The 22,156-nt window shown below is 32.6% G+C and overlaps 1 protein-coding gene across 2 annotated transcripts in view; it reads right to left on the reverse strand.

The window, feature by feature from the left end:
* Ih (hyperpolarization activated cyclic nucleotide gated potassium channel Ih) overlaps positions 1–22,156 on the reverse strand; it is a 482,830-nt gene that overhangs the window by 189,276 nt on the left and 271,398 nt on the right. For both annotated transcript variants that reach the window (XM_072534207.1, XM_072534206.1), the window contains exons 3-4: positions 16,760–16,923; positions 11,179–11,315 (exon numbers count right to left, since the gene is read on the reverse strand). In XM_072534207.1, the coding sequence (XP_072390308.1) occupies positions 11,179–11,315; positions 16,760–16,923 (301 nt within the window). The remainder of the gene's footprint in view (positions 1–11,178; positions 11,316–16,759; positions 16,924–22,156) is intronic.

A 22,156-nucleotide genomic window follows, 5' to 3' on the forward strand; every position in this document is an offset into this window, starting at 1 on the left:
TTGAAAACTACCACATTTCTCTTCTTTAATAACTCTGTAAATCGTAGATTTCCCAACACCAAGTGTACTGCTAACTAACTCAACGATCTCATCAACACTTTCACATAAACGTTTGTCTGTAAATGATTTAAAACAATTAAATATTAATGTTTTTTCATTAACTGTTAGAGGACTAATTTTTCGGCGTTTACACGGCACTTCCAAATTTTCCATAACACTAGTATACACAATAAACTGCACCTTGCAACTGAAGTACCTACTTTTAGTGAACTGTTAAGAATTTTGAATACGCCACTTGGACCTTCCTATATACAAAATGGAAAAACCAACTATCACATTTTCTGTGGAATAAGTTTAGAAGGTAATTATCTAGTCAATTACTGTCATAGATTCCTGGAATTAAAGAATTAAATGTTTGATTGTTGAAACCCTTACTTCGTGGAATGCACTCATTTCAGATAAAATAAAACGTTTTATTTTATCTAAAGAATTAAACTTTATTTTGCAAATAGGCAAAGAATTAAACTTTATTTTGCAAATAGATAAAATAAAACGTTTTATTTTATCTAAAGAATTAAACTTTATTTTGCAAATAGGTAGGTACTTATTAAACTTTTATTGGTTATATATAACCAATAAAATAAACATCTTACATTTCTTGCAAATTCATTAGTACCTGTAAACCTCCATCACTCCGACACTGGCAACCTTATTTAGGGATTAGTAACCCTCACAACTATTGTATTCTATTCTGCTCCAACCTTTATACCTGGTGGTCATACTCAATTTAAAATTCTTTTCCTATATACTTCTGTAAACTTGTTGACAAATATCTGTTTTTCATTGAGTCACCCGTATCAACAGTTTAGGGATTTGCATACATAATTTATTGTTTTATTACTCTCTCATACATAAAAATACACTATAAAGTATACCAATTAAAGGTATTTTAAGACAATACTATTCTAACAGGCAGCTACATTCTAAACAGACATTTACACCACATCCAAATATTGCTTTTGGGTATATGTACATTAAAGATTATTATCCTTGCTTCTAGCCAATAAATTATTATTAATCTGTTTACTATAACAGTAAGATGGTTCTGATTATTACATTTTGTTCATGTTATTTGTTAAGAAAGAAATTAATTTTAAAATATTTTTATTGCTTCCACAAATACTTTACATTGTTGTCAGCTTCTGAACAATGTCTCGATTTAGAAAAATTAAAATAGTAATCGACTTTTATTATTAAAATAACGGGTAGTTCGCTCCTTATACGCATAGACATCGTTCTGAATTTTAATTTCTCATAAATCCTTTGTTTTGAGACACGGATTGTTTTTCTCTCAATTCAAATTAACTTTGAACCAAATCTCTCTACCTTCTGAATGCCTTGTATGCTCATCACTTACTCTCATGCATTCAAATTGTTATAATCGATTGTACAATTATAATTTAATAATCATACCCACAAATAAAATTATATACATCAAAATCCTAATATTCCACTGTATTTAAGCAGTTATTTAAATCACACCTTACGAAGATGAAGACTATATATTCACGCATATAAAGGGGGTTTTTTTCTCCTCCTCTATCCTTTATCCTTCGTAAGGATGTAGTCACGTTATGGTATTTGACAAATGGTTGCTATCCATTCTTCTCTCTCCTGGGTTCGGTGTGCCACCTCAGACAGAGAGTAACCGGTAGCGCACTTTGTTTGGTCTGACCATCCGAGTGGCGATCTTCCTCGGGTTCTTTTACCATCTACCTTGCCTTCAACCACCAACCTCTCCATGCCTTCCATTCGTCTGGTAATGTGTCCAAAGTACCTCAATATATTTTGGTTGATGATTGTGATAAGACTAGTATTGATGTCGAGCTCTGTCAATATTGAGACATTTGTGCGATGTGCTGTCGTGACTCGGATTTTTTAATGGTCCAAGTTTCTGACGCATAGGTAGCGATAGGAAAGATAAGCGTCCGTACTAGGTGCAGTTTCATGTTCCTGGTTATGCCCGTATCTTTCCAGATTTTAGTAAGTTTGACCTTTTCTGATCTGGCCATTGTAAGCCTAAGAAGAACCTCCGAAGCCTCAACAGAAACTAAGTAATTGAAACGGCTTACGACTTCAAACCCCGCTACGTTTCGTATTTCCTGCTGGTTATTTCTAATTCGATCGATTATCATTACCTTGGTCTTCTGTACATTAATTTTAAGTCCATATTCACGACTAATAGTATCTATTAGTCTGTTTATGATGTATTCAAGGTTATTTGTTGATGATTCTAGTACTAAAGTGTCGTCAGCATAGCGAAGATTGCTGATTTTTCGGCCTCCGACTGATATTTCTCCTTGCCATCCGTCGAATACAATGCGCATGATGTGTCATGTGCGCTATATATATATTGAATAACGTGGGAGAGATAATACATCCTTGACGAACACCGGCTTTTAGTTTAAAACTTTTGGAGTATATGTTGTTGACTCTTACGTTTGCTGTGTTGTTGATATACAGTTGTTTCAGTAAGGGCCAATTGTTCTAACGCTAATCAAAACTTGATTGTAATCAAATATTCAATTAAAATCAAATACGTCACATTTTGGGGTTATGTTGACTGATTTATTTTATTGAATTTTATTTTTCTGCGTTATAGTTTAAAATAAACCATAATTAAACTATTTCTGATGTTTTCTAATGAATTTCATGTTTTTATTTACAATTTAATAATATGTAACAATAAAACACTGAAAACTTTGTTTTCAAAACTTCCACAAAATTTATTTTAAATTCTTATCACTACAGCTGTTTCGGCTGATTGCCTTTCTCAAGTGATCTGTTTTTGGCATGGGTTTACACTTTATAGTCTCTAATGAAATAGGTTGAGGAGGGGAGAACTGTTTGTCTCAAGCTGGTCATTCAGAATTATATCTGTGTTTTTTAATTTGTTGATTTCCATAGATTCTAACAAAGGTAGCTTAAGGCCTTTATTTTGAATGTGGAGAATTTTAAATTCGTCATTAAAAGAATGATTATGATCTAGAAGGTGAAGTGCGTATGTAGAATCTGTTTTTCCATTATTGAAAGCCCTTTTATGTTCTGCTATTCGTTTATTAAAATTTCTACCTGTTTGACCAATGTAAGTTTTTGGGCAGTCGCCACATTTAAGTTTGTACACACCACTGTGTAAGTGTTTTTTATGTTGGCTCTTGTTGTTTTTAATATATTTGCCTAGGTTGTTATTGTTCTGAAAGCTGGTGTTATTCCTTTCTTTTTTATGTGTTTGGCTATTTTTGTTGATATTTTGTCTGTATATGTAATCGAGCAGAAGGTACTGGGTTTTTTCTCTGGTGGTGGAAATACTAAGTTCAGGGCTTTCTTGTGTAGTTTTTGATTTAACATTTTATTAATTGTTTGTTCGTTGTATCCATTGTTTACTGCTATTTGCTTAATGATATTTAATTCTGTCTCAAAATTGTATTTTGACATAATAATTGCTGTTAATCTATGTAACATACCATGATAGGCTGCCAGTTTATGTTGTGTGGGATGGGATGTTGAATTGTGAATAGTCGTGTCGGTATGGGTAGGTTTATGAAATATGGAGAAGTCATGTTTGTTTTTAAGTCTGGTAATTTTTAAATCTAAAAAATTTATGGATTGATTTTGTTCTGTTTCTATTGTAAATTCAATATGACTATGAAGAGAATTAATATACGATAAAAATTGGTCGAGTTGCCTGTTAGTTCCTGTGAAACATACCAGTACGTCGTCTACGTATCTCCACCAATATAAAAACTGTTTGAATATGGGATGTTTTGAAATCTTTGTCTCTAGATGATCCATAAAAATATCTGATAGCAATGGGCTTAGAGGATTGCCCATTATAAGTCCTGCACTGTTATTTGTATATAATTCATTATTAAATTCAAAGTAGTCCTGGTTTATGCAAACTTCAAGAAGATGTAAAATTTCAGATGTAATGATTGGATTTGTACTATTTTGGTCTAAAAGGTTTTTTACTAGAATAAAAGTTTCTGTAGGAGGGATACTAGGAAAAAGATTTTTTACGTCAAATGAAATTAATCTGGAGTTGTTAGGTAACTGAAAATGTTGTATTTTATTAACTAGTTCTATTGTATTTTTTATGGTAAATTTAGGTGAAAATTTAGTGTGTTCTAAAATAATCTCTAACAGTTTTTTTGAAAGTTTATATGACGGAGCTGTATAAAAAGACACTACAGGTCTTATTGGGTGGTTTAAAATAAATTTTGTGGAAGTTTTGAAAACAATGTTTTCAGTGTTTTATTGTTACATAAAATGAATTTCCATCAAGTAACGGTCGAATCCATCAATTAAATTAATAATAATAATAAGCAATTTTTAATAATTTTGTCAGCTGCTGTGATGTATTTGATTGTAATTAAATATTTGATTACAATCAAGTTTTGATTAGCGTTCGAACAATCGGCCCTAAGTATATTAGATGTTCGGGGTACCCATTTCTCTCAGTATTCCCCACATTTTATGCTACTTTCTAAATTAAATTCTCTAGATTTTTCTATAATTTGTCTGAGATTGAGAATATGTTCTCGTGTGCCTCTTCTAGGGACAAATCCACATTGTTCTTGTGGGATCTGTGGTAGAAGTATTGATTTTAATCTCTCGTTAATTATAGTTAGCAGAACTTTACTTGCGTGAGAGATCAGGGCTATAGTGCGGTAGTTATTGCAGTCAGTTGGTGAGCCTTTCTTATAAATGCGGTTTTTTAGAGGTATAGAAATGTAACTTGGTAACACTTTTTTAACTGTTGGCCATTTTGACAGTTGTCAAGTGATTTATGTTAAGGTTGGTTTAGCATTTCAGCATGAATAGACTTGACGCTTGAACAACGCTTCCAAATTGTTAAATTTATTTTGAATTGTGGTTCTGTTCGAAATACGACCATTTTATAGTCAACATAATAGTCCATCAGGGCAAGTTATTCGATTAACCATGAAATATTTTTGCACCACGTTCACTCTAAATGATAATATTTATTCACAGACATGTCGTACAGTGCGTACAGAAGAAATTGTTGCTGCTGTAGAGTGTAGCATACAGGAAGACCCGAATCAGTCTATCTACCATCGCGTACAGCAGTTGGATACGTGTCCATCCACTTTATGGAAGATTTTGCCGAAAGATCTTGCTTTGCGTGCTTACAAATCTAAATCATGCAAGAATTGAAGGTACATCCAAGGTGGAAATTCGGTGAGTGAGTCCAAAACAAGAATGCCGTTAATTCCGATTTTGATAAGCGAATTTTGTTTACCGATGAAGCTCACTTTTCGTTGAATGGCTACTTCAACAAACAAAACTGACCTATTTTGAGTTAAGATAATCCTCAAACGAATGTTGAGAAATCATTACATCCAGCAAAACTGACTGTTTGGTGTGCTTTATGGTCTGGTGAAATCAATAAACGATGTTGGCCAGAACGTTACAGTTAATAGGAATCACTATAGAGCCATGATTACTGCCTTTTTAATTCTCCAATTGAACAATTAAGATGTACAGGAGCTGTCTTTTCAATAAGATTGAGCAAAATATCATATGGCATCAAATCTAAAAAAATTATGGATTGATTTTGTTCTGTTTCTATTGTAAATTCAATATTTTATATTTTTAGCTGTTTTTAATGCTATTTCAATTTCTTTTTTTAATATTTTTAAAACTACATCAGCCACCAGATATAAATCAGACTTTTGCCCTCCATAATGACTTATATGTGACTTCGTATTAAATTCAGTTGTTCTTTTGTTTTTTTGTTACCTGGTATTTTTCAGCTTTTTCGATATGGCGTAGGAATATTTGTGCGTCCCTTTTTCTTATTAAGAGCATAATCCAACCTGGATATGCTCATGATTGCTGATATTTACCACTTACAAACTTTATGAGTAAAACATATAAAATCTTTTATTAAATTTTTCTATCAAAGTGGAATATCATCAGTATGTACAAACTAGTAGCTAACTAGTATAATCTAAATATGTGTTAAAAAAGAAAGATTTATGCTGCCATGTGTTAATAATTTATTGTACACAACACGACAGAATTTAATAACAGTAAAAATGTTATTTCTACTTCATTTTATAGTAAGCAAAAGCAATTTTTTGTTAAATGGTATTTTAAATATTATATACATGATTAGTCACTGTTTAGCATCATGTTAAAAATTTCATATTAAGCAAGAATAACAATCTTATATTAATATTTAACAAATATATACATCCAACAGTTATTTACACACACATATCAAACTTCTATTCACAATATAAGTATTTATCACATAATGACGGTATTAGATTTTTGTTTCGATACAGGGCAGCGACCTCTTTAGGTCTCCTCAGTACGGTATAGCTACTGCTCTGAACCAAAACAAACATATTTCCCGTCATAGACAATAGTTATCAAAATAACTATATACGAACGTAACCACGGCATCTAAAAACAAAAAGAGAAATCAAACGATTTCTACCTGGCGAAACCGAATTCAAATTTTTACCACTGTGCTTTCTAAAACTTGTAAAGCAAACAGCTCTACAAATTACTCGGCAAGAGAATCTAAAATTGCATTCCACATGCCGTTCATCATGGTCAAAATTTGTAGTGAATTCAGTTTCTTAAAGTAATAAAACATAATGAAGGTATTTGATTTTTGTTTTGATACAGGGCCAGCGACAAGCCGCTTATACGTATTTCGATCTCTTTAGGTCTCCTCAGAACGGTATAGCCACTGCTCTGAACCTCCCAAGGCGAAGAACTCGTAGAAGAGGCGTAAGAAGGAAGAAGAAAACATTTTTGCTATGAATATTCCTTTACAAAAGGAAACCTTACAGTAAGTGGACATGGACATTTTCTCTCAAACAATCAAAGACTATTTGAAGACGTCCCAACTATAAACAACGTAACAACTGGTAGTGACCATCGTATAGTTAGGACCCGGATAGATGCCTAAAAAGGTCTTAGCGAGTAAGTTCGAATCAGATCCTCTACACAATCAACGTTGTGTTAAAATATGTCCAAATTTATCTTGTTATCTATTTGTTATATGTACAAATTCGCAATTTTGATAAAAAAAATAAACTTCGGGACTAAAGTCTGTTTTAGACTATAACATAAAATGATATAAGAAAATGGCATACTAAGTTTTGTCATAATGTAAAACAGAAAACAAAATCTGTTAACAAAAAATGTTATAGAAATTAGAACATGTCAATACCAATTATTAGTACACACGCATGCGCAGGCGTTTTTTCTTGTTTGTCTGAATTAAAAGAAATGTTGCAATGGAAGCAGCAAATAATAGGAGAATTTTCTTATCCATCATAAATATATATATATATATATATATATATATATATATATATATATATATATATATATATATATATATGTCTTTGTTGGAGTGGAGTTGTACGTGGATAAAAAACTAGGTTAAATGTTGGAGAAAATGAGGTTACATTACAATAACAAAAAGAAGAATAAGAACATTGGGGTTAACAGTACATGTACACCATAATAATAATTTTAAAAAAGGACTTTTTTAGCATGTAATGCGCAGAATGACATAACATATTATGATACCAAAATGTGACAATGTAATATACAAAACTTCTTGTATTAATATGGTACACAATCATTTCATGTAAGTTTTTGTTATACCATTTTCTTATATAATTTTATGTTATAGTCTAAAACAGACTTAAATTAGTTAAAGAAGCATAGGGTAGAAACAAGAGGAAATAAAAAATGCCTATATCTAATTTTGGATTCACGATGTCTAAGAATTACAGAGAGATTAACGCTGAATGAATTATAAAACATTTAAGTGTCAGCAGATTAGAGATCCTACAAAATGAAAAGTGGTGTCATTCTTTTGCACGACACCTCTTAACCCTTTTAGTTCATACCGCATTATGTAGTATAATATCCTCACTATGTGTGTACAGACATAATACTCTCATTTGAATGCAGTGAACAGGTTAAAAGAGGGTCGAAAGCAGAGACAGGGATTACAAAAGGAATAGTTCTGCCAATATCCGAAAATATTGTAATTCTAATCGACTTTTATATTTATTTAATAAAATATCTAGAATTTCGTTTTTTGTTAGTTTTTACTATTATATTACTATTATATCCGTATACAATACAAACGTATATGAAACAAATCAATATGATCTGTTTAAAATAGAGTTATTGTGAACAGAAGTTTATAATGACCTTAAATAAAGTAACCAATTAAAAATGTGATGTTAATACGAGTACTTAGCCTTTCTAAAAAGCGATAAAAAGCTACCGTAACAAAGAGAGACATGCTTGTATTTATAAAGACAACTTAATTGTATCGAAACTTTTTTATTTTGTAACAGTGTGGCATGCCAATTTTCATTGAATTTAAAATTTTAAAAAACTGTAGATACCATGCCACGCCGTCCTTTAAGTTATCCCTTTGTCTAGAGTATTGTTATAGCTCTGAATACGTATAAGTATGCAGTACTTAAGTACCCCTTTTCTCAATAAATTAGTTCTGGAGTAATTAAGTTAGAAGTGTTAGTATTTTCTTACGAAACCAACTGGTATTATGAATATATTTGTCCATTCCCTTCTTAAGCAACCCCAATTAAGAGCGTCTTAAAATTGAGCCTCTCAAAATTTAATTAGATTGGTCCAAACTTATAAAAGAAATAGACTCAATTTCTGGTAGTTCCTAGTTGTCATCGAAATGGCCGGTGATGTCGATTTAATTATTCAGTTGTTTAGTTGTGGCTGGTAAGAGACTATAACCAATATTTTCTAGCATACAGTGGAGTGTAGAAAGAAAAACGAGCACGAGCAGGTCTAAGTCTTCTTCTTCTTGTAGTTCCTTCTCCTATCGGAGGTTGGCTATCATCACAGCTATCCTTACCTTATTGGCGGCTGCTCTAAAAAGATCTACTGAACTGCAACTATACCACTCTCTTAGGTTTCTCAGCCAGGAAATTCTTCGTCTTCCTACGGATCTTTTACCCTTGATTTTACCTTGCATTATGAGCCTTAATATCTCATATTTCGCACCTCTGGTAATGTGGCCTAATATATTATATCTCTGAAAGAATAACACATATGAACATTACAATGGACTACCAAAAATTAAATGTCATATCTATCAACAGCCACGAGGACTGCAAACCTAAGGAAAAACGAGAGGAATTCTAGGAACAATTGCAAATCATCCTGGATGAAATATCTCATGACGAAACCTTTATTCTTATGGGTAACTTTAATACACGAATCAGAAATAAAATAGTTCCAGGAGTTAAACAAAGATTTAATGAAAACCATATCAACGAAAATGGAGAACTCACGGGTAATCTCTGTGCTTTTAACGAATCTAGAACCAATAGTACATTTTTCGACTATAAGCTCCAGTTTAAATATACATTTAAAAACTCCAGGGGCACAAATCTGTGATTGATTTTATAGTTACTAATAGAAAAAAAAAAGAATATTCGGTGGATCTGTACAAATGGTGTTTGGAGAAAGAGGTACAACTACGAGATATATCACAGATATAAACCTATAATTGGTGGTAAAGACGTAGTATCTCTTATAAAAATAGAAAGGCTAAGATGGGCAGGACATCTGGCAAGATTACAGCAGAACAACCCTCCTAGAAGAATCCTTATGTCACAACTTGTGGAAAGTAGAAGTAGGGGTAGGCCAAAACTCAGTGTAGATGAGGATGGTAGAAAAATAGGCGCAGCAAACTGGCAACAGTTGGCAATGGATAAAACTGACGGGTGTAATAGACTTGGGAAGGTCGAGGCTCTTTTATAGGGCTGTAGCACCAATGATGATGATGAGTAGAAAAATCCACCCAAAGCAGATTCTAGATATTCGAACTTTAAACTCAGCAGACGCAGGGAGTGAACACAAGCTAGTACTAGCAAAAATAAGAATGAACATAACACCAAAAGATTTTCTATAGGAAACCACCGAGGAAAAATTCAATGTAGAAGCTCTGTGGAACAGTTCTACATGAGAAATATACCAAAGGAGGCTAGCACAGAAGATAAAGCTGAAACAAATAGACGACATTGAAGATATAAACGCGAGCTAGGAGAAAATTAAAAACAACATTGAAGAGGCAGCAACAGAACTATAGGAAAACGCAAAGTCATACTGAACAAAAAAAAAACAGCAACAAAACACCATGGTTCAGAAAAGAAATAAAGAAGAAACAGGCTTTAAAGCCTACGTACAAGAAGGAAGAAGAAGAAGTTGCGGCAAAATTCGCAAAAATGAGGTAAGATGAAGTATTTTTCTTATTTTTATATGGAGTTCTTCTCCGGAGCCGATAACGGCTGTCAAGCGTTGGACAGCGGTTTAGTCTTCGCAGATTCTTAACACCCTTTGTCCTCCTGGCATAATTCTGAAAGCTACCCAGTTTGGGGTCATTTAGGACTACGAAGAATGAGGCTATGAATTGAATGTTTATTGTGAGGCGTACCTTACCACGCTGCTTCAGTGCGGGTTGATGAGGGTTCGCTGGTGTGTTCCAAATATATGTACATTGCCAAAACCCGCATTTCACACTCCTCCTTCTGCTTTATAACATACTACCATAATACGCCATATATTGCTAGGGATTACGTGACTTATGTCTTCGTAGACGTAGGAGGTTGGATTCGTTAGCGGAGCTGGCCGACTTTTTAGATCACCTGTGACCCATTTGTTTCTATCAGTTAGGCATTTAGCGGAGATTTTAATGGTTTGCTCTTACCAGCATAAAAACAACCCCTCCGATACCTATGCCAACGTTTATCCTACCACGTTGCCACGTGCTCGATGAAATCCGAGGTGAAAAGTCCAAACAACATAAACCATTTATTTTTCCATCTTAACTAAGAAATACAGTTGAGTTTGGTTTGAAATTAATGTTTTCTTTCTATATATTTTACAAGCAAAAAGCGGCGCACCAAAACCTAAGCATGATTCAATGTAACATTCTTATATGCCGTAAGACGACTAAAAAAGCTTTAAAAATATTTAAAAGCGTTAAAGTAAAATAAACAACAATGTATATGTATTAAGCTATTATTTAAGGTCATTATTATTAAATTTAATATAATATTAAACTCTACTTACTTGGTTAAATATTAAAAATATATAATCTAAGGGAATGGACGAAATTAGATCGAGGAAAAACCATGTCCTCAAGTAGTGCTTGGCTATCAATTTTGGATCTAATATGACTTGTTCGGCATTGTCTTGTTGCATTATACCTAAAAACAAAAATGTTTTATCAATTAATAAGAAAGTGCAAAAAAAAAACAAATTACATGATACATGACTCTATGGAATGTCGTAACGCTATGGAGATCAACTAATAAAATGGAAAATCCCAGTTGTTAGCTGTGTACCATAGTTTAAAAAACCTACAGTAAGTGAAAAGCTTCTAATATAAAGTGGTATGTATTTGAAAATATTTTTATAAAAAATTAAAAATTTCCAAACGGATTAAAATTTTAGAACGTTTTCGGTCTTATAAGACCATAACTAACCAGTGAATACCTAAATGTAAGGTTTTCTACGTTAATATAATGATATAACAAACCATAGCTCACAGAACTTTATAAAATACTTAGAATTTTGGTCACAAAAAACAGGTTTCTGTTCTTCCATTGAAAAAACTAGTTTCATCCTGTTTTCTAAGAAAAATGTCACAAATAGCCCCAACCTAAGACTACGTGATGAAAAACTAAAACGTGTAACGTCAATAAAGTTCTTGGACATGACATTGGAAGAAACTCTAAGCTAGAAACTTCATATGACAAATTTGATCATGTCTTGTCACAAGCAGCGATTAAATCTTCTAAAAACTCGGATGGGGTGCGGATCGCCAAACTCTTTTGATGTTATACAGAACATTAATCAGATCAAAACTAAAATATAAATCTACTGTGTATTCTACAGCCACTAAGATACTGCTAAAAAACTTAATAGTCTTCACAATCTCTCTTTACGTATATCTGGAGCTTTTCGCACAACACTAATCGAAAGTATTTATTGTGAAGTTGGTGAACCGTCTCTAAAAAACACAAGACTTAATTTAAGTGTAGCGTACGCCACAAAAATCGAATCCAACACAAAAACCGTACTATTCAAAACTGTTTTACAGAAAAGTTCCCAAATCTTTTTATAAATAAGCCAAGAACGGCCAAAGCCTTCTAAGCAAGGATTAGAAGCTAAATCAATTAAACTACAGAATGTTTTCCCTCCCTCCTCCTGAGTCTCTATCTTTTATCCTTCGTAAGAATGTGGTGTCTGAACATCGGAGTGGCGATCTTCCTCGGATTATTTTACTATCTACCTTGCCTTCAACCACCAACCTCTCCATGCCTTCCATTCGTCTGATAATGTGTCCAAAGTACCTCAATATATTTTGGTTGATGATTGTGGTAAGCCTAGTATTGATGTCGAGTTCTGTCGATATTGAGACATTTGTGCGATGTGCTGTCCAGAGTATGCGCATCATTCTAGGATATACCCACATGTCAAAGACCATTATACGTCGTGAGTCGGACTTTTTAATGGTCCAAGTTTCTGACACATCGGTAGCGATAGGAAAGATAAGCGTCCGTACTAGGCGTAGTTTCGTGTTCCTGGTTATGTCCGTTTTCCCTCCCAATCATCCTCAATTCCTTCATGGCGAGTAAAGAACCCTCAGTGCCTAAATCACCTCATTTCTTTTGACAAATATTCAACAAACCCACAGCTAATCAAATTCGCCTTCAATGATAAGCTTCACAACTATAAGGATTATACACAAATAAACACAGATGCATCTAAATCAAATGAAGGTACTGGTGCTGCAGTTATAACCCCAACATCAACAAATGAAAACTCCGGTCAGACTACTTCATTTACTCTGCTGAACTATACGCTCTATACCAGGCCACCCTTGCTGTCAACTCATCAAATTACACCAATTGTATTGTAACATTTTTTTATATAATTAAAATATTAATTATTTTTATTCCTTTTACCCCCGTGATGATACGCTTATGTTCGGTTTACCGTCTTCAAAATTTTATTGAATGCCCGGAATTTCCTTTCGTCCGAAAGGTTTTTAATCCTTTCCGTCTTAATCCGGGTCTTTTATGATAGATTTGTAAATATTCCGAAGGTTCGTATAGTAATTTTTCTGTAAAGACCCAATCTCGGGAAAAACCTAATCTAGGAGATTTGATATTCCATCACGTTTGTAGGTAGAAGTATACCGTTATGTTCAATGTTAATTAGAACTTTTTACCTTCTCAGAAATACATACAGCTGGCCTATCATTTTTGGGGGGAAGATACCTCACCTTTTCTTGGGTAGCTTGGTAAAATTTTAGAGGAACCAAGTCACTTATCGGTGGGCATCCGTCGAGTTAAGATGCTTAGTTCACAATATCGTATCTGCTACCTTACCGTCTCTGTGCATTTTCTTTATAAGTGTGTATACACTTGCTTATTAGAGTTTTTTTATCTTACACTATATTAGTTTAAGTATAGTTGTAAAGCACCTTCAAGGGTAAATAAATTCAGTGTTTAATACCAGTACAGTATTAACTTCAGTGAATTAAAGCAGCAGTCTTCAGGAATAATTACTGTAAGTGACATAATTTTAATATCTCCACCTATCTGGGCAAGTAACATGGTATAGCATCATATCATCTTCCATTATCTGGACGTATCGAACGATCATACATGTCTTCAAATGTAATTGAGAGTAGCTACTGAATTTTGCAGTCAATTAAAGAACATTCTATATTTTTTTTTTGTTACGAACCAAATAATCGACTTAACCAAGTGCGGTTTGGTTAAATTTTTATGTTTTCACGTCAGTAAACTTTTTTGTATTTTTGTAAATTTAAATTTTATTAATTTTTGTTATCTTTTGTGTTTGTTATAATTTGTATTCAATTTTATTTGCTATAATATCTCGAGATTCGCCAAAACTTTATTTGTGCATGCTTGTGTTATACCTACTTATATCTTTGTAAAATATATTTTCAAATTATATTTCTGCTATTTTTTTATATGTATACCTACTACCATTTTATAGTTGTTTGTGTATTTTTATTACTTGTGTTGCATTCAGCAGCGTCGTAATTTTGTTGTTGTTTAATATATTGTTATTGTTTTACGTATGTATTTTATTTGTCGACTCCTAACAAAGTTCCCTGATATATTTGCTTTTTACCTTTAAATATAACTATACCTTTGACTAGTAGAAAGATCAGGCTTATTAAGTTTCGTAGGTAAGTAAGTGTAATACCTTATATATTTATTTTTTGTTTATGTAGAGTGTTGACCAAATTTATTCAATAATTAACTGTGATATCTTTTCTTGGGTTTGGTCTCAGAACCTAAACATCTTTCCTTATCTCTTTTCTTTTCTAAGGTTTCTTAATTTTCTCCTTAAACCCCAAAAAATTAAGTGGCGCCCTGTTCCCTATCTTATCTTATCTTTGGTAATTTTACCCATCTATCTTTTTATTCATTTGTGTGTCTTTTCCAATAGCTCTTATTGTATATTTACTTATTTCGTCCGTTGGACCCATTCTTGGTTTCAAAAGCTAGTTTCGAATCCACGACTCGCTCTCCATCAACCATCTGGCTGCCGTCCGCAGTGTCTCCATTGGTGACCTTTCTAGCACCATCCAAAAAAGGTTTCCGAGGTTACAGTATTATACTCCCAGACTCTCTAAGTTCCGTACAGTCAATCCAGTATGTCTACCCAACTAATCCTTTTGTCATCTAGATAAAACAAGAAGTTCATACCGCTCAATTGAATAAAAAAAATTATTTCTTTTGGATACCATACCATATTGGAATTCAAGGAAATGAAGAGGCATGCAACGCTGCAAAAGAAGTTGCAACTAATAGTGCGGAGAGTACTGAAACATTTACAAGTGTGGACGTGAAAGCTGCGGTCAAATGTAAAGTGCGATATATGTGAAAAGAAAAGTGGAAAGTGTCATCGACCAAGCTACGCGATAGTAAAAAATCGATAAAACACTGGTTCACATTAGCAACAAGTCGAAAAGACCAGGTAATATTAACGCGACTTTGGCTGGGTTATACAAGATTAACTAATACCCATGTGTTCTCCAACAAATAAGAAACAAGATGTGACAACTGTGAAGAAAAGTTAACAATCAAACATATATTAGAGAAGCGTCCAGCATTAACACCAAAGCGCATGTTGTACAATATACCTAACAAACTAAGTGATATTTTAGGTCAACACTGCAATATATCAAAGAGAGGCTTATTGAAACTTTGCGAATCGCAAACATCGATGACAAGGATATAAGAATAATAGCCAATCTCTATAGGAAACAAGTAGCCAAGATTCGAGTAGACAATCAATTATCCGATGAAGTTCCAATACAAAGAGGAGTACGACAAGGTTGCATACTCTCGCCTTTGCTGTTTAATGCGTATCTATTTCGAGAAGATTTGGGAGAAACGACTAATCGCGTGATTGTTAACGGTAAAGTAATAAATAATCTAAGATATCCAGACGACACTGTCCTTGTTGCGGATAGTGCTGAAGGATTACAAAGACTGATAGATCAAGTAGTTAACATCGGTAGAAAATATGAAATGAAACTTAATAAAAAGAAGACGAAAATTATGATCATAAGCAAAAACCAAGATACAGATGCAAAGTTTATGGCAGACAATGAGATATTGGATAGAACAGAACAAATAACATACCTAGGATATAACATCACAGACAGCTGGGATCACTCATACGAGATTAAATGTAGGATCGAAAAAGCAAGGAGTGCCTTCCAACAGACGAAGAAAATTTTCTGCAATTTAACCTTGAACTTACATCTCCGACTCAAAATCCTTAATTGTTATGTGTTTTCTGTTCTTATGTATGGAGCAGAGGCATGGGCACTCACTCATGCGTCTTGCAGACGGTTGCAGTCTTTCGAGATGTGGTGCTATCGTCGCATGCTCAGAATATCATATGTACATCATATAACTAAGGACGCAGTAATGCAACGTTTACAAAAAGAACCTGAAGTCTTGAAATCCATTAAAGAAAGAAAGTATACTTCGGATATATAGTGAGAAATAAAAATAAAATGCAGCATCCTACTATTGATATTAGAAGGGGAAATAGAAGGAAATAGAGGACCAGGACGCCGCCGAATATCCTGGCTTAAGAATTTGAGACAGTGGATAGGTATGACCACCACAGACCTATTTCGAACAGCTGCTAATAAAATACGATGGGTCATTGTGGTAGCCAACATCCATAGAGGATAGGTACTAGCAGAAGAAGAAACCGCCTTACCAGGCTAATATGGGAGGAAGCCCCCATAGGAAGAAGGTCCTTACGGCGTCCACGAATGCGATGGAGAGACAATATATGGTCAGATCTAAGAATAATGGGGCTACCCACTGACCCATCTATTATAGACGACCATTCAAGATGGAAGCAAGTTGTGCAGTCAGCCAAAACCCACCCCGGGTTGTTGTGCTACGAGAAGAAGAAGAAGAATACTTGTCCCAGAAAACAAAAAGCAAAGCAATCCATAGTGTTTTGTTATTTGTTTGAAATTTTTCCTGAAGCTTTGACTAATTATAAAAATGGTTAAAGAAGTTATTATTGCCGCTTAAATATTGTTTACAATAATCACAATGTTAAATGTACTTACCTGTTCTAAAATTTACAACAATATCGATTAAAAAAATGGTATCGGACAGACAATTGAAGGCAATCCAGCGGGTACTAAGGTCATCGTTAAAGAAACTTATTGCGACTGGTAATATTATCAAATTCGCCACCAACAGTAACAGCATACATAAGTCCCAGTAAAACCTGAAACAAAAAATTATGTTAATACATCTAAATATTGATCTTTTTGTCATACGTTATTCAAAATACGTCATTCATTAGCTGTCCAATATACTAGCCCAGGGAAATAAGCTTTTGTTTGGGAAATTTGTTTCAAACGCTTTACTTTTTGCTGATAGACGAAAAAAGCGAAAATATTTCTATTTTTTCACCTTGCCGGACGATTGTCACAAACAGGGTACTTTTTTTTGCTTATTTTCCCTGGTCTATACTGTTATAATTTTTATACAACTGGATAAATTGTGAATTTATCTAATTATACCGTCTCTAATTCGTGTGTCTCGGACTGCCTTTTCCAAGGCAATCTTAAATAGGAAGCAAGCCAGGGCATCCCCTTGTCTGAATCCATCATTTGAGATAAAGGATGGACTCAGAAGAATTTTATCCCTGTATCCTAACGCTGATATGTAACAGAACTTCTTATGTATGGAAGAGAAGGTTTAGGTACTATTTGATCCAACGGAAATGTCTGTAAAGTTGAAAAGATTCAACCGTTCTAATCTCCGGAAACATTATCACCTAGCGAGTGATCAAAAGAAAGACAATTTTGAAGATGAATTGCTAAATGGAGACATTATTGAACTTTCTGAAGTTGTAGATGTTTGGGCTAACATTATATAATATTTTAGTGTTATGGAGAAACTGTAGAAGAATCAATAATGTAGGAATGAACAACACAGAAATGAACATGATATCGAGAATTAAAAAATAATGCAACAAGAGAATAGATACGTACATACCAAAAAACCGACACACTAGAAGATAAAAGGTTAAAGAAACAAGAAGAAGACTTAGCGACGCTCTTAAAAGATAGCATTATTTCAGTCTCTAATGGGTCTAATTTGATATTTTTTAATTTGTCTTCTAGATAGCTAAAAGTCTGAAATATTTTAATATCAATTGTCAATTATGCATACATGTATTTATAAATAAATGTCTCAAGATAAGAAGACACCAAAAAGGAGTTCAAAACATCAGCAATCGTGTAAGAGCGACGCTCTTAAAAGATAGCATTATTTCAGTCTCTAATGGGTCTAATTTGATATTTTTTAATTTGTCTTCTAGATAGCTAAAAGTCTGAAATATTTTAATATCAATTGTCAATTATGCATACATGTATTTATAAATAAATGTCTCAAGATAAGAAGACACCAAAAAGGAGTTCAAAACATCAGCAATCGTGTTAAAACTATTATTAAAATTGCGAGTAAAAATAAAGCTGTTATAGAAGATAAAACAAAGAGTAAATGTATTAATTACACAATTTTTGATTTCATTTGTTCTAAAATTAAAATACTGAAAACTAAACATATAAATGTGTTGTGTAACTGGAATTATATTGACTCCATGCTCCCACTTTTGGTAGAGATCAAAAACTTTTATCCCAATATAGCCATTTTAATAATGTATTATTCATTGGACACGGACATCAATTACTATTTGCATCAAAGAGTGTTGGCAAAATAATCATGATTGGCAAATGTGTATTTCTCTATAATAATAATATTTATTCAACGATAAATGCAAACCATATGTTACATGTATTATTTGTTTATTTGTGTATATGGTTGTAGCGGAATAATCTCTACATATGACATGTTCATTTGAATTAGATAATCTACTGTACATTTTTTCATGTAATATTTTTCAAGTAATTAATATAGGTAAATATTCAGTGTTATTTTCAAACAAATATAAAGAAATGTGTGGTTAGGCTTAAAAATGTCTATTAATTTAATAAATCTTATTAGGCGAGCGGTTTACCCCTCAAAAGACGCTTAGAAACAAAATATATCGACTAAAATTCTTTTTGCATTTCTAATGCACCAAACCTTTTTTATTTGATTCTATATATTTTTCCAAGATGGAATGTATTTTTTTTTAATTTTTACAAGTGGGCCGGCAATTGTTATTAACAAATAACTTATACAAAAAAGCGATTTCACCGAATTGCTTCGAAATCAATTTTCTTAGGTGTATCTCATCAAAATACACTTTTTCTCTCTTGATAATTTTTCAAAAAATGCTTCCTTTTCGAGTTATTTTCATTTTTTTGTTGAAAAAATGCCTTAATTAGTGATTTTTGGGATTTTTTTTCTAAAAAACTACTAAATGAATTGCAATTCTACAAATAGTTTTATAATCTTTAAACCGTCGATTACAAGTTAGAATATTTTGACAAGGATAATTTTTTTCTATCTTGCTACAAACGTAAACCCAAATATTTCGAATATGCCTTTCGAGCAGTCTACCGCTAAGTGTGTACAGCGGTTGCGGCGATACAGGCGTGCGGCGCGTAGAAATATTTGTTTAAATTTAAAAAATTAATTCAATACAAATATTACGTACAATTTATTAAAAAAAAAAAAGATATTTCTAATTATTTTTATATAGACATATTATAATTAAAACAATTAAAATTAATTTTTACAATGCTATAATAATGTAATTTTTCTTTTAATATACGTGGTGACTATATTATTGAATGTTTTATTACAGTGAAATACATTAAGCAATATATAATTAATTTTAATTGAAAAATATATTAAAATTAAAATATAATATTAATTATACATCGTTTTCATTGTCAATAATTTGAAAATTTTCGTCAACAGCAACAGGATTTCCATCTAATAAGCTGATTTCATTGTCTTCAATACAGTTGTCTTTAACATTTTTACAATTCTCTGGTGTACATGCACATACTGCGCAGCATTCTAAATTATAGGAAATACAATTACAATTTTTCGTAGAACATTTTCCGGTACATGAGCAGAAATACTTTTGTAACATATCTAAACTAGTTTCGCCTTCAAAATAATTAAAATCGAAATTATTTTCCATTGTCTAACCATGGGTTAATGCATCAAGAGATGAAATAATATTGTTTTTTGCTTGAATCCATTCATTTATTTGCCACTTTGCTCTTAAGTAATGTTGTAATAATGCTGGTTTCGAAGGTGGTAATTTTTCATTAGATGCATTTTTTTAGCGCCTACAGCACCTCAACCGCTGTACACGCTTGGCGGGATACTCTCGAAAGGCATATTCGAAATATTTGGGTCCACGTTTTTAGCGAGATAGAAACCATTTATCCTTTTCAAAATATTCTAACGTATACTCGACGGTTTAAAGATTATAAAGATATTTGTAAAATTGCAATTCATTTAGTAGTTTTTTAGAAAAAAAAATCCCAAAAATCACCAATTAAGGCGTTTTTTCAACAAAAAAATGCAAATAACTCGAAAAGGAAGCATTTTTCAAAAAATTATCAAGAGAGAAAAAGTGTTTATTTTGATGAGATACACCTAAAAAAATTGATTTCGAAACAATTCCGTGAAATTGCTTTTTTGTATAAGTTATTTGTTAATAACAATTGTCGGCCCACTTGTAAAAATTAAAAAAAAATACATTTCATCTTGGAAAAATATATAAAATCGAATAAAAAAGGTTTGGTGCATTAAAAATGCAAAAAGAATTTTAGTCGGTTGATGCTCTGCTTATAGGGGTAAACCGCTCGCCTATATTAAGAAGTCCTAGTAAACATCTAGAAAAAAATTGACTTATTTATTGTAATAACTCTAATAATTTTATTAGTTTTTAAATTCCATTAAACTTTTTTATCTTAATGTCACTTGCGAAGTTTAAGTTATCTCGACAATTTTTCTCGGGAGCTAAAAGGAGGAACCTTAGTAGGTGTTTACTGTGAGAGTATGGAAATCGTCCTCTAATGTTGATTTTTGTTCCACTTTTTTGTAGTCTGCTAAACATATTCCAGTGATTGTTAGACTAATCCTCGAAATTTGTTTGATCTGCTATATATAAGCTCTCCTCCAACATTCGGTAGACCTTTTATTCAAACCTGGTGTATCAAGACTCTTATTTTAAGACGACATTAAACCGTGTCATAGCAACGGTAACTTTTAACCTGTATAGTCCGTATTAGAGTCACTGAGACCGATTAGGGGCTCCGGCAAGAATCGTTGACCGAGGTTCCAAAGATATAATTCCTTGGCTTTTTGGTGCATCTAGTAGGTAATTATAGTAAACACAATGAAACTAATGAGAACGAACAATTCCTGATAGATTTCGCAAGAGAAAAAAATATGATCATAATGAGCACATATTTCTAAAGAAAAGAAATACACAAGGAAGCATGGATATCGCCAGATAGAAAGACTAAAAACCAAATAGACCACGTGCTCATCGAAAAAGAAGAACAGCAATGTATAAAGAAGATAAGAACATACACAGGACCAGAAGCTGACTCAGATCATTACATGGTGGGCATCAAAATTAAGCAACTGATACCAGAAAACAAAAACAAAATAAAAGAAAAGAAATGTATAAATAACCCAATTCGATTAGCAACAAAGAAAGAGCAAGAAATGTACGAGGAAACAATGGAAAGTGAACTAAAAAAGATACAAATAGAAAAACAAACTGAGAACAAATGGGAAAACATAAAGCAAATAATGAACAAAGCAGCAAAATAATGTAATAAAAAAGAGAATAAAAAGAGGAAAGACTGGTTCGACAGAGAGTGCCAAAAAAAATAGAACTAAGAAAATCATTAAGGATGGAAATGTTCACGAAAGAAACAACAGAGACAAAGAATAGATATATTGAGCAAAGACGAAAAGTAAAGAGGGTACTGAGAGAAAAGAAGAGAAAACACATAGAAAATAAGCTAAAAGAAATAGAAGAGAATTACAACAATAAAGAAATAAAAAACCTATATCAAGGTGCTAGAAATAAAAAAAGAGGTTTTCAACAAAAACCCATATTCGTTAAAAATAAAGGAAGAAATAATATAAGCGGTGAAGTAGAAATAGTCGAAAGATGGAAAGAGTATTTTGATGAATTACTAAATGGCAATAATAAGTCAAACCAAAGAATATGTATGGAAGCAGAAGCAAGAATCGAACACTTAGAAGACATAGAAGATAATTTACCCAGCAAATAACAAATCGAGGAAATCATAAAAAATCTGAAAAACAACAAATGCCCTGGAAACGATAACATAGCAGAGATGATGAAATATGGAGGAGAACTGCAAAATGATTGGATATACAAGATCATAAAGGAGATATGGATAAAATAACGAATACCAGAAGATTGAAAGGAAGCAATGATTTGCCCATTGCACAAAAAAGGAGACAAAACAGAATGCAGTAATGACAGAGGAGTAGTATTA

The sequence above is a fragment of the Diabrotica undecimpunctata genome, chromosome 6, assembly GCF_040954645.1.
Source record: "Diabrotica undecimpunctata isolate CICGRU chromosome 6, icDiaUnde3, whole genome shotgun sequence".
NCBI classification, from domain to species: Eukaryota; Metazoa; Arthropoda; class Insecta; order Coleoptera; family Chrysomelidae; genus Diabrotica; species Diabrotica undecimpunctata.